The sequence below is a fragment of the Sciurus vulgaris genome, assembly GCF_902686455.1.
Source record: "Sciurus vulgaris genome assembly, chromosome: 16".
In the NCBI taxonomy this organism is placed as follows: domain Eukaryota; kingdom Metazoa; phylum Chordata; class Mammalia; order Rodentia; family Sciuridae; genus Sciurus; species Sciurus vulgaris.
The window spans coordinates 25,230,661-25,243,857 of NC_136477.1; the positions used below are offsets into that span (position 1 = coordinate 25,230,661).

Here is a 13,197-nt window from a genome sequence, read left to right on the forward strand (position 1 = left end):
CTTCGCTGTAGAACCATTTCATTGGGGAATCTGAGATGTCAGTATCATTGGTCTTTTGACCTGACCAAAGTTCGGTTTTCAGATTAGAAGGTGCCAAAGTCTAGTTGGAAGCATTTTGAATAGAACTTGGGGTAGAAAGATGGAGGGTGACAGAGAAGGACCCAACATTGAGTGTGGTGCCCAACCTCCAAAATTCCTGTTTGACTGCTCCTGAAAATGCAAGGATGGGGGAGGTGAGCAGACAATCCAAGTGGTTTCTAAAGACTTTCAGTTTTCCTGTTTTTAGCCCCACTTGCATCCCCTGCTTCCAAAGGCACCTGAATCCTCAATTCTTAAATCCTTTGGAAATTCTACCCTACAGGATGGCTGCTCCAATTCTGCCAATGTCTTAGGGTTCACCCTCCAGGGGGCTGCTAAAAGCTAGCACTCTGTGATGGGCTTTCTTGCTTTCCAAGTGCTGTCATCATCAGTTTTGCTGGTCTTGTGAGTTCATAATTCCTTTTAATCTTTTGCCTCTTACCTGTTTTAGTGGAGTGTCAGGAAGGAGTGAATGTTAACGTACATGTTCAACTAACTACCACTTTTCCTCATGTATCTTATTTCTGCTAAATTTAGCTTAGGATTTGGGGATTTGTTTTTGTTCTTGGTTAATTTTATTGTTGTTTCCCACCACCAAGCACCCACTCGAGTGTGAAATTGCAAACTCTTATTTTCTAAAGAATGCATGTAAGACTCAATACTGCTCTTAATATCACCTCTTGTCATATCCCATAGATTCTGTATGTCCTATTCTTATTATTGTTCAATCTAAATCATCTCTAGCATCTACTGAATTCTTTAGTCCAAAAGCTATTCTGAAGTATATTAGCTCTACAAGAAGAAAAAAGAAAAATCTTTTCCTCTTCACTTCAGGCAACAAGCGTAAGGAGTAAGAGAGAGCCATGTCAACCCCACAAGCCTTCCCACAGTGGAGATTTGAAAACTCTTCATATTCTCTTATATGTGGGAACTAAAGAGAAAAAAGGTAGAAAAGAAAGGGGTGTCTCATGAAAACAGAAGGGAGATCAGCAGAGTAGAGCAAGGGGACCAGAGGGAGGGAAAGAGGACAGGAAAAGGAAACTACTGGGGAATGAGCTTGACCCAATTACAATGTGTGCATGTACAATATAGCAATGACTCTAATATGTATCATTACAATGCACCAATAAAAATATTTTAGAAGATTTACCATGCATGGATGATTTTGTCAGGATGAACCTAACTACTATGTATACCTGTAAAGCTCTAATAGAATAAAATAAAATGCTTGTTTTAAAAAAAAAAAGGAAAAAAATTAACTTAATAAATAAAACTCATGGCCATGGGGGCAGGGGCTCTTCCTAGGTTGTATAAGATTTCTTTGCCTTTCTTCTTTTCCCAACTAGACATGTTTTGCTTGCTGTTCTCTATTCTAAACTGACACTATGGACTTTTAGAGGTCTCTCTGAAGATCCACTGTGAACTAAGGCAGTCTCTCCCAAACCTTTTATGAATGGATGCCTCCACGGAGCCCATGGGCATTTTCTATTTCAAGTATCTCTCAAAAAACGGTCCACACTAAAGATCTGGTCAATACCACAGGTACCCAAAATCAGAATTTCAGGGAGTAAGGTCAGAAAATTACTCCCCTCTGCCTCCCCAGCACACAGGTAATTCAGTCAAGTGATAAAAGTTGTTTAAACACAAGAATGTAAATATGTTCCCATTACTTGCTATGGAGAAACTTATAGATACCAAAAAACACATATGGAAAAAATATGTATGGTCTTTCCATCAATGTTCAGGACTTATGTTTACATTAATGCTAGTAAATATATAACTCAAGTTCTTTGTCCATATTCACTTCCCACAGTCTTTTGCGTAGCTGTAAAGGATCCTCCTCAAGGCCAACAACAAGATCAACTAAGCCTTGCATGGTGGTGCACACCTGTAATCCCAGGAACTCGGGAGGCTAAGGCAGGAGGATTCCAAGTTCCAGATCAGCCTCAGCAAATTAGCCCTAAACAACTCGGCAAGATGCTGCCTCAAAATAAAAAATAAATTAAAAAAAAAAAAAAAAAAAAAAAGGGCTGGGGATGTGGCTTAGTGGTACAGTGTCCCTGGGTTCAATTTCCAATATGGCACACACACAAAAAAGCAAGATTACACTTCACTATCCTACCACAAATGCCTAGCCATTGACCTACTATATAGCCCTCTTTATTTCTAAAAAACAATTTGGAAGCTTTACTAGGAATTAACCAAGTTGGATTCATATTATTGCTTCTATTTCTTTGGTAATTCATATTCACAATTCATGGAACCTGGAGAAAATAAAATGGAGAAATCAGTGCTTGCAAAGAGAAAACCAGAATTCTCACCAGGAAAAATTTACACAACAAATGCAACAGGGATAACAACCTTTGTGTATATTTACTTAGGAAACAACAGTTAAAGAGAAACATTTACATATGAAGAGCAAAACTAAAGGAGAAGCCAGGAGCAATGGCACATGCCTACAATCCCAGCAGCTCAGGAGGTTGAGGTAGGAGGATCACAAGGTAGAGATCAGCCTCAGCAACTTAGTGAGGCCCTAAGCAACTTAGTGAGACCCTGTGTTAAAATAAATTTTTTTTTAAAGGGCAAGAGATATGGCTCAGTGGTAAAGTATCTCTGGGTTCAAGCCTCAGTACTTTAAAAAAAGAAAAACTAAAGGGGAAAATTCTCCTTTACACTTACAGATGATTGTACATGATTGCTATCACCGCTATCAATGCATAATTTTTATTGTTTATTTCATATTAACTTTTGCATAGAGTATGGGATCCTCAATGATCCATGAAAAAGGCAACACAATTTCAAAAGTATTAAGACCTACCCAGTCACTAGCCCACTAAATAATCTGCATTGATTTCCAAAGTCCATGAATGGAAATTTATTCCAATTCTCTACTTCCACAGGTCTTTCATGCCTTTTCCTATTTCTCTGAGGCTGCTTTTCTCTAATCACTTATATAGGGATGTCCTCTTTCCCAAACTTCCTTAATGTACCTAAGTAACCTCTCAGTTCTTCTAACACCAGCAACCCCACGATGCAGTCAGTCGCTGTTGTTCAAGTCTGAAAGGGATCAAGGCAAACGCTCAGTATTTCCTTTTCTACCCAGAGAGAATATATTATATGAACACAGTCTTTAAACGTATATAGATTACAACGGAGAGTATGTGGAAACAGTTGTAACCCATGTAAGGTAAAGGAAAAATACAAATGAAATTCAAATTACGGTAGAGATGTGTTGGTCCTAAGAGCTACAGGAATGCCAAGATAAAGCTCATGAGGGGTGAGAAGGGGTCAGAGTAATTGGGGTGGGCCTCACAGAAGGAAAACCCTGGAAGACACAAACTATTTGGGGAGAAGAAGGTAATCCAGATGTAGGCAGCAGAATGAACAAAGGCCCAGAGGTAGGAATGAGCATAGCATGTGGAAAGGCGAATGAAGGCACAGCCACAGTTGGAGCAGAGCATGACCCCTGGACAGGAACTGGTACGAAGGCTGGAGAAGGGCACTGGGGTCTGCTCAGGTTCGGCCCAAGAGCCTTGATGGGCTTCTTCTCCACCGGGTGCAACTTCTGATGCTGAACAAAACTTCCATACCATTTGAAAGCTTTTCCACACACTTTACATTCGTAAGGCTTCTCCCCGGTGTGAACTCTCTGATGCTGAATGGAGGCTACTTTTTGAGTGAAGGCTTTGCCACACTCCTTACACTGGTAGGGTTTCTCCCCAGTATGAATTCTCTGATGGACAATAAAAAGTGACCTACACCCGAAAGTTTTCCAGCATTCCTTACATTTATAGAGCTTCTCCCCCGTGTGCAACCTCTGGTGCTGCAGGAAGGCTGCGCTCCTGCGGAAGGCCTTGCCACACTCCTTGCACTCGTAGGGCTTCTCTCCCGTGTGGATCCGCTGGTGCTGAGTCAAGGCTGTGTTGGAGCTCAGACCTTTGCCACACTCCTTACATTCGTAGGGCCCCTCTCCAATGTGGTTTTTCTCGTGGACAATACAGTCATAGCTGGACTTGAAAGCTTTGCCACATTCCTTACACTTGAAGGGCTTTTCTCCAGTGTGACTCATCTGATGCCGAAGAAGCTTTGAGTTGTATCTGAAGATTTTCCCACATTCTTTGCATTCATAGAACTTCATTCCACCTCGAAGTATCAGATTTGGATTTAGACTGAAAGTCTGCCTCAGTGCCTTGCTTTTAAAATCAAAAGGCTGAGTAACGTTTCTGGGCCCTTCTCCCTGGGGCATTCTGTGTAGCTCTGTCTCTTCAGAGGCTTCCTGCTTTATAAGTGGCTCTTCATTCTTGATCCAGGACTCACCACCTGCCCAGAGAAAGCACAGGTGTTCCTAGTTACTGAACTGGAAGGAAAACCATCCAGTGATCCCAGTTTCCTCTTGAAGGATGATCATTAGAAAAATACCCTTGCAATGGCTACAAGAACCCACAGGGAAGACTCAGAAACATGAAGGTAAATGTTGACATACGAATGGAGAAATGGAGATGCTAAAAATAGACTAAGAAAGACAAGCAGGAAATGCCTCCCATAAGGAAGACTGGAAAATGAACTAAGGCAGGGAAAATGGGAAGAAGAACCTCATGAATGGGAAGGAAAGAATGCAAGAGGGAAAACGGAAAAACAAAAAAGAAAAAGAGATAACTAGCAGGAAAATTAAAAAAAAAATTAACACAGATAAAGACAGAGAGGAAAAAAAGGTGACAGAATGGGAAGAACAGAGAAGCAGCTCAGCAGGTCTCACAGGCTGAAAAACACAAAGCAGAAAAAAAATGGATCACATGCCCCACCTATAACCCAGGAAACCACCCAAAATTCTAAGTGATACCTTAATCATTTAAACATTCTTTAAATATTCTATATAATGTTCTGGGTGGGATCAAAGAAATTTCTTTCAGAAAGGCAGGTGGAACAGAAGTTGGACTAGAGAGCTGTGGGCCACCACGGTAACACTGCTGAAGGAACAGCATATATAAACTCCCGGAGTGCACGAGAAGCAAGATTGGGACTCTCTTCCAAGAGAAAGCAAACCTCGGTAATCAAAACCTTCCAAGAGCGGTAAACCATCTCAGAGTAATGTCAGGTCTTCTGGGTGTGTGTGTGTTGGGGTCATGCTAGGGAAATATTCCCGGCCAAATATTCCAGTCCCACCTGTGACAAATATAATAGAGACAAAAAGATTATGGGAAGTGGAACTTTTAGATGATTCAGATACCAAAAGACAAAGTCATTCTTGTCATTGCTGAAGGCCTAAAAATAAAATTCGCAGCTCTAATAAAAATCAGTTTGGCACACAGATTCACATTTTCCTTAAAGTTGGCTGAGACTTCACTTATTCTCAATGAAAAACAGCATCAAAAATTCAAGAATTTCCACTGCTAAGTGAGATAAGAAGTAGTTTTGGAGCGACTGGGTCATAGCTTTACTGCTTGGGAAAAACGCCACATGAATGGGCAGACAGCATGGGGCCGTGCACTCCCAGGGGCTGGTCTTTCAAGGCGCAGGGACAGAGGGTGCATGGGATAGGACCTTACCAACGACTGGAAGCTTTGTTCCCTGAAGCAGAAGAAACATTTCTCACACAGTAAACCAGGAAGGCAAGACAAGAAACGTAACAACTAGGTTCTCTGACTTACCAAGACTGATGGCTGGTAGAACCTCTGTGTCCCAGGGATCCACACTCCATGGTGCTTCCCCTCTTTCCAGCTGGGAGATGAGACCAGGTTTGTGGAATGGAAACGCTACTTTAAGAAGAAAGCAACAAGGAAAGCTGAGAGGAGGTATCCAGCACCGATCCTGAGACCTCTTCAGCCTACCTACCAGGGGGCTAAAGAGGGAGGAAAATGAAACACCCAGGTCGTCAAGTGAGCTACAGAAGGGTTCTGAGAAGCGGGGTCCAACTGTGCTCCACAATGAAGCCAGGGGTTATGATTCTCAGGAAGGACTTTTCCATCTGCTCCTGACTTAGAAGAAAGGCAACTCCTTCTGGGAGCATGAATGTATTGCTTTCTAGGGAGAACTCTTCACAGAGAAGAACCAACATCACCAAAACTGCAAGGGTAGAGGAACAAAGCACTACCTGGGTGAGGAGTCAGGAAGCGCCTTTGCCCTCAGGTCCCAGAACCACACCCTTCCCTGGAGTATTAGGAAGTTCAGTTTCAAAACCAAGGGAACAAAATCCCAGCATCTCTGGAGGATGGTGAGAGCAGTAGTACCTCTGGAGTCACCAGGCCTAAGGGATACTAGAATTCCCAAAGAATCAGAGGCAATAGCAGTCTCTCACAAAGGGCCCCTGGAAGAGCTCTTACCAAGGGAAGTCACATTCGCATAATTCTCCAGCATCACCTCCCGGTACAGAGCCCTTTGAGCAGGATCCAGAATGGCCCACTGATTCTGGGTGAAGAATATGGCCACATCCTCAAAGGTCACTGGCTCCTGAAACAACAGGTTCCTGCTCAAGCTCTGAATGAAGGGAAGAAGGGGACAGTCTAAGCTGCAGGGAAGGAATAGTGCTGCCTGGGTTCACCAATCTGAGCCCCACAGAAGGTTTGCTTTAGCAAGAAGAGCACCCTGCACCCCAGCCAGGATTTGGCTCTCAGCCAGGATTCCCACTTTCAAATGGGGAGTGCCAGCAATGTCCCATTTATACAACTCTGGAGCCCCAAACTGCTATCCCAATCACACAGGCTGGCCTTCCCCTGGTAACCAGGTCAACCCACGTGTTCCTGGCTTTACAGATCTGTTCCTCTGGCACTTCCCACCTCCACACACTCCATAATCCATCACTGGATTCTCTATAACTATTCACTAATCACAGCTGTCACTTGCCCTGTCTCTACCCATCCAAAGCACACACACAGCCCCACCTGCTCCTTGTACCTCGCCTCTTTTCAGTCCTCCCCAAGATCATTCACTGTGTGCAGAGAGTCACTCGTCTGAAATGTTCTGTTTTTTGTACCTTTCTGCCTTACCAGAAGGCTGGCTTTCTTGAAGGAAACCTGCACCCTGCCTGTTCTGGCTCCCTTCTCTGAACCACCTATCTTCAGAGACAGGTGGGTAGTGCCCTGTCCCAGTCTTCTGAACTCCATCCCACCTACCAAAGCTATCCTCCTCATTGTGAGTGTGTTCCTCTCTGCCTTCCCTGGGGCCAGTTCCATCTTCCCATAGTGGAGAGAATTAATATTTGTGGATTAGCCCCTGTGCATCTGAGGTGAGTGACCTTAAATCTTGTATTTCACTTAACTCTCACAATGTGTATGTGAAGTAGGAATTAATATTCCCATTTCTCAAATGATGAAACTAAAATTAGCCAAGATTATACGGCCAGGAAGTGGTAGAGCTTGGACTTCAACCCAGATCTGTCAAATATCAAAATGGGCTCTTTCTGCACGCCAGGCTGTCTCCCACACTGGGCTCACAAACTTCTCTAAAATCATGGCTAACCTGGTGCTGCCTCCCCTTTGGAGAAAAGCTTCTTAAATGTCCCAACTCCTCAAACCATCACTCAATCCATATTTACCATATTCCCTGCTGGCCACATGGGCCCCTTCTCCCAATTTAGAGTAAAGGTCAGTTATTTCAAAGCTGCACATACCACCCTGGAAGCCAGAGCCTCTTGACCCCTCCATGAGGCCCAATGCATCCCCAGATAGTTGCGATCTGACTCTGACAAGTAGTCTCAAAGTAGAGTCCGCATGGGGAACAGGGACCAAGGAAAGCTACTAGAACTGCTCTTGAAGGAAGCAGGGAAAAGCACACCAAGGATAAATTCTGGCAATTCAAATCCCTCACAGCAGCTCCACTGACTCTACATGGAGGTCCTTATGAAAGAGTCTGTTCAAAATAAGAGCAATGAGGGAACTCAGTTCTAAAGGAGATGATGAATGAGAAAGAACAAACTTAGACACTCCTCAAAGGGAAGCTAGCCTTTAAACTGTGTAGGGATGAGGTCAAGTTGTCCCGTGAGTTATCACTGCTTCAACAAGGCAGCAAAAGCTTCCAAGGACAACAAACACAGGCTTGCAGGTAAAACCAAAATTTCACCTTCACTTACAACAAGGCAAACCTTACTCCCAAACATCTCCAAAACTTCTTGCACAACTTTTTCCTCCCAGCCTAATGCTACCAATGTCTTCCTCCCCAAATTGCCCTTCCCACCTGCCATCAAATACCCCCAAGTTTCATGAGCCCTAAAAATATACTTAATATTAAAGGGGAAATGCACCATCTAAAGACAGTTGGGCTTGGGATGTCTTTTTCTCTCTCCTGTGTATTTTGAAGGACCTCTGGACTTCACCTTGTTATTCTGTGCAGTATTTTTCACCGTCTGACATATTATATTATTTGTTGTTTTTCTGCCCCACCAGAATATAAGCCCCTGAGGCAGGATCCTGCTTTGTTCATGATTGGTTTATTAGCACATACTATATGGTGCCTGCCATACACTAGATAACATTAATAACATTTGGTTTGGCCAGAGATGAAATTTTTTTCAACTTGTGAAGAAGGTGAAAAACTATTACAAACATCACTGTAATAATGAAATGCCACAACGTATCTATTAAAGTTGAGGGCTGAACATTTACCATGAGCTGAGGTCCTATTTTCTGCAATACAAAAAAAAAAAAAAAAGAGCATAAACATAGAAAAGGAATAAACACAAACAACTGTGCTTAAAGATAAAATAACTATCTGTCTAAAAGTATCTTAAAAACCCAAAAGAATAAACTAAAAACACTTAGAACTGACAAAAAGTTCATTGACTTATTTAGATACACGATAAGTAAACTGAAATTAGTTTTCCTTAAATATCTTCACAAACGATTGGAAAATATGATTAGAAAATAAAATGTTTTTCATATAAAAATAACTAAGAACAGACCTGACAGAAATTTTCATGCAAGATCAAGATGAAGAAAATTAAATGTTCACTTATATAAAAAACTAAATAAATTGAAAAAAAGAAGTCAGTTATTTGCAAACTCACCTATGAATTCAACAAAATTCACTTTCCCACCAAAAAAAAAAAGAATTAATGAGAATTATAGGGGTAAGAGATTACTTAAAGATTTCTGAAAAAAGGTATATGTGAAAGACCAGACAACAATATTTTAGGGAAAAAAATCTGAAAGAAAGAGGGGAATTAAACCATACTTTTAAAGGACAATATATTAGCTGGACATAGTGAGACAGGCCTGTAATCCTATTTGGGAGGCTGAGGTGAGAGCTTAAGAGTCTGAGATCAGCCTGAGCAATGCAGCAAGACCCCAGCTCAAAAAAAAAAAAAAAAGTACAAAAAATACAAAATGTCAAAACAATGAGAAGATAAACCACAGACAAGAGGCAAATATTTGCAAAATACATATCTGATAAGCCAGGCATGGGGGTGCATGCCTATAATCCCAGGAACTTGGGAGGTTGAGACAGGAGAGTTTCAAGTTTAAGGTCAGCCTCAGTAACTCAGCAAGACCCTATCTCAAAATAAAAAGGTTGGGGATATAGTTCAGTAGTAAAGCACCCCTGGGTTCAATCCTCAGGACCAAAAAAAAAAAAAAAAAAAAGGGGGGGGGGGAGGAGGGAAAGGAGGTAGAGGGAGGGAGTGAAAGTGAAAGTGGGGGTAGGAGGGGGCGATAAATCTGATAAAGCACTGTTATAAAAAAAGAAATTCTTATGAACAATCCCCAATTAAAATATGGGCAAAAGACCTGAAGATGTACTTCAACAAAGAAAATATACAGATGGCAAATAGGTATATGACAAGATGTTCAACACTGTATGTTATTATGCTACTATGGAACTATAAATTAAAACAATAAAATATCACTTACACACTTACCAGATTAGCCAAAACTCAAAACACAGACAACACCAAATGCTGGCAAGAATATGGAATAACAGGAACTCTCATTCATTGCTTATGGGAATGCAAAATGGTACGCACACTTTGGAAGACAATTTGGCAGTTTCTGATAAAACTACGCTTACCACATGCCAACAATCTTGTTCCTTGGTATTTTATCAAAGGAGTTGAAAATGTATGTCTGCACAAAAATCTGGATAGATATTTAAAGCAGCTTTATTCATTACTGCCAAAACTTGTAAGCACCCAAGATGTCCTTTATTAGGTGAATGAATAAACAAACTGAACTGTGGTACAGCTGGGGAGATAGCTCAGCTGGTAGAGTGCTTGCCTTGCAAGCACAAGGCCCTGAGTTCGATCCCCAGTACCACAAAAAAAAAAAAAAAAAAAAAACTTGAACTGTGGTACAGATAGTGGAATATTATTCAGTACTAAAAAGAAATAAGTTATCATGCCACAAAAAGTCCTGGAGGAACCTTAAATGCATATTACTAAGTGAAGAAAGCCAATCTGAAAAAAGCTATATACATATGGCTCCAACTCTGACATTCTGGATTAGAAAAAAAAAAAATATGGAGAAAGTAAAAAGATCAATCGCCATCAGAGGTTAAGGTGAAAAGGGGGATGAACAGGAGGTGCACAGAAGATTTTTAGGGCAGTGAAACTATCCTGTATGATACCATAATAATGGATACACGTCATTGTACCTTTGTCCAAACCCATAGAATCTACAACACCAAGAGTGACCCCTAAACAAACAAAAAATTAGAACCATAAAGTTAAAAAACAAAAGTGACCTCTAATGTTAACTATGGCCTTTAGGGATAATGATGTGTCAACATAGATTCATCCTTTGTAACAAATGTACCTCGCTGGTGCAAGATGTACACAATGTGGAAGTCTCTGTTTTGTATGATGGCAGGAGGTATATGGGAACTCTGTGCTTTATGCCCAATTTTCCTGTGAACCTAAAATTTCAACAAAATATCAGGACTATTTTCAAAATAAATAAATAAAAGAAAGAACATTACTTAATCTCTTACCCAAACTTTAATATCCTCTTAATTGACTCACACAGTGAATTTACCATTAACGACCACAATTTTTTAAAATATGTGATTCTAACCATGTCATCTCACCTTGCTTAAAATTCTTCTGTGGATTCCCCTTGAACTCCTCAGAGAAATCAAAGTCCTCATTATGATTCACAATAGCTGTGCCTACCTCTCCCACTGCATACTGAACCACTGTCTCTGGCCTTTTCCTGTTTCTGGAATATACCCAGCTTTCTCTCCCACATCAGGGCCTCTGTATCTAGAATTTAGAAAATGCATATGGAAAGAACAATACTGGTCTTTCAAGGATACATCCATAATTTGTGGATATATCAATTTAATTCTTCAATGCAGAATTTCTCTGATTTCAGCAAGTAACTTTCATTTGTAGAATGTGATCTGGACTTCCATATTTGCTGGAGAATGTTTGGGTTCCTTTTCTTCTACTTAAATCTACACATTCAAGTTCACCACTCCACACACAAAACACTTATTTCCCCCACCACATATTTACCACGTGCCATATCCGTGGTGACAAAATCAAAGAGGAAACCATACCCTGGCCAAATGAGGCCATCTTCATCCTTTCCTGATAGCTAACGTGAGTGAAAAGACTGAAAGGAAACAGCTCACCTGAGGCCAAGCTGTTTGGGTCATGGCTGATGTCCCCTGTACTGTCTTCAGGGTTGGGAAAGCAGAATCCTTAGACGCTAAGAGAAGAAGAGCCATGAGTACTATGAACCCTGTCCTAAGCACCCACAGCCACCTGTAGCCCTGACAGGAAAGATGAGACACCCTCGGCTGTTCCCTTGCTGGTCATCCCACCTCCTTAAGCACTGCTCTGCTTGGTCTTCAGACAATCCTCCAGCTGCCTGCTCAGTCTGGAGAGCATTCCTGAGTCCATTCACGTGCAGTGGATTGAGGAATCAAAGAGCCCTGTCCCTACGATGTCGGACCTCTATAAAAGTGGAGTTTTAGAGAATGCTTACAGGGACCTTGGCACTGACCAAGGGTGTCTCTGGAGAGGAGGGGCAGGCCTGGCTGAATGCGGATGAAGGGGAAATACTCAAAGTGTCCCGGGGGAGATGCTGACCCGAGACCCAACAGAGATTTTAACACCCGACCCAAGGAAGGTGGAAACCCCAAATATCAGAAACGTCAGTACCGGACGCGGGAGGCTGTCGGGGCAAGATCTTTGGGGCAAAAAAGAGGCTCACGCCTCGGTGGGGGCGGCAAGGGGCTGGACGCCGGCTCTAGAAGGTCGCGCTGCTACCTCGGGCGGCTTCTGCGAGGCCCAGACGCTGGAGCGCCGGGCGGCCACGGGGACCGAGTTCAGGGGAGGGGACTGAAGAGCCGGCGGGGACTGCGAGGGAACCGACACCCCAAAGACCTGGAGAGTGGAACTTGCTAAAAGCCACGCTCTTCCTCTGCGAACCTCTAGAAGCTGGAAACTAAAAGCCGATCCGGAAGCCAGCGGGCGCCCAGGGGCCCTCTAGGCCGCCCGGAGGCCGCGCGTCTCGGTGGTCTCCGCCGCCCGGCCCACGTGACCCAGCGCCTAGCGCAGGACTCCTGGTTGTGGCCGCTGACTTGTTCACCTGTGGCTGGTGGCACGTCCTATATGTTGGACTCTCAAATCGGCAGCCTTTGGACAAAAGTGGCAGTTTCCTAACGAACTGCCTCTCAGCTCGACCTACTTCACTGCGTGGGTCTCCCGAAGCCCGGGCTGTGCAGGTGTGGGGAGAATGGTATCCTCTCCAGGGGGCCCAAGCCAGGGATCCTGCCGGGGAGTCCGCAGTTGATTACGAAAACCACGGTTCCAGCCACACTTTTAGTCTTCTTCCTTCCTAGGACCTAGACAAGTGTGGGACCTGTTAGGATACAACCAAAATAACCGTGACAGTTTTCATACATTCTGTGTATACAGGTTATGTCGTGTATTAAGTGTTTTTGTCCTGTCCTGACATGGGTAGGGCACCCAAAATGTCCAATAAAATACAAAAACTTGGTAGTGCTATTTTTCTGTCCACCAACTGGCACTTAACAATTTACATGATAATGGGAGAGTAGGGGATCATACTGTCACAAAAAAAAAAAAAAAAAAAAAGATCTGGATGGTCCCTAATGATCTTTCTGAAGGCCTGGCTAGGTAAAGGAATGGGGAAAAGGTGGAGGGGGAAAATTCGAAATTTTTTC

At 42.8% G+C, this 13,197-nt stretch overlaps 1 protein-coding gene across 4 annotated transcripts; it reads right to left on the bottom strand.

The window, feature by feature from the left end:
* Positions 1 to 3,013: 3,013 nt before the first annotated feature.
* Positions 3,014 to 12,503, bottom strand: ZNF621 (zinc finger protein 621). 4 transcript variants are annotated; one of them, XM_079115865.1, is made up of 5 exons: positions 12,440 to 12,503; positions 11,638 to 11,714; positions 6,399 to 6,525; positions 5,727 to 5,834; positions 3,014 to 4,398 (listed from the first exon to the last, which is right to left on the bottom strand). In XM_079115865.1, exons 2-5 carry the CDS (start codon positions 11,659 to 11,661, stop codon positions 3,347 to 3,349), a joined length of 1,311 nt encoding a protein of 436 aa, XP_078971991.1. In that variant the 5' UTR covers positions 11,662 to 11,714; positions 12,440 to 12,503; the 3' UTR covers positions 3,014 to 3,346. The 4 variants fall into 4 exon arrangements, with proteins under 4 accessions (XP_078971991.1, XP_078971990.1, XP_078971989.1 ...); XM_079115864.1 differs by having other exon boundaries at positions 12,222 to 12,460; XM_079115863.1 differs by having other exon boundaries at positions 12,170 to 12,460.
* Positions 12,504 to 13,197: the final 694 nt, after the last annotated feature.

Bases quoted from the DNA above. Each gene is read 5' to 3' on its own strand.
- ZNF621 (XM_079115865.1), bottom strand. From the start codon at position 11,661: ATGACCCAAACAGCTTGGCCTCAG. The intron at 6,526-11,637 runs GTGAGCTGTTTC...CTGTTGTTTCAG, and splicing joins CCCAAACAGCTTGGCCTCAG to GAGCCAGTGACCTTTGAGGA. The intron at 4,399-5,726 runs GTAAGTCAGAGA...TTCTCTGGGCAG, and splicing joins TCTACCAGCCATCAGTCTTG to GTGGTGAGTCCTGGATCAAG.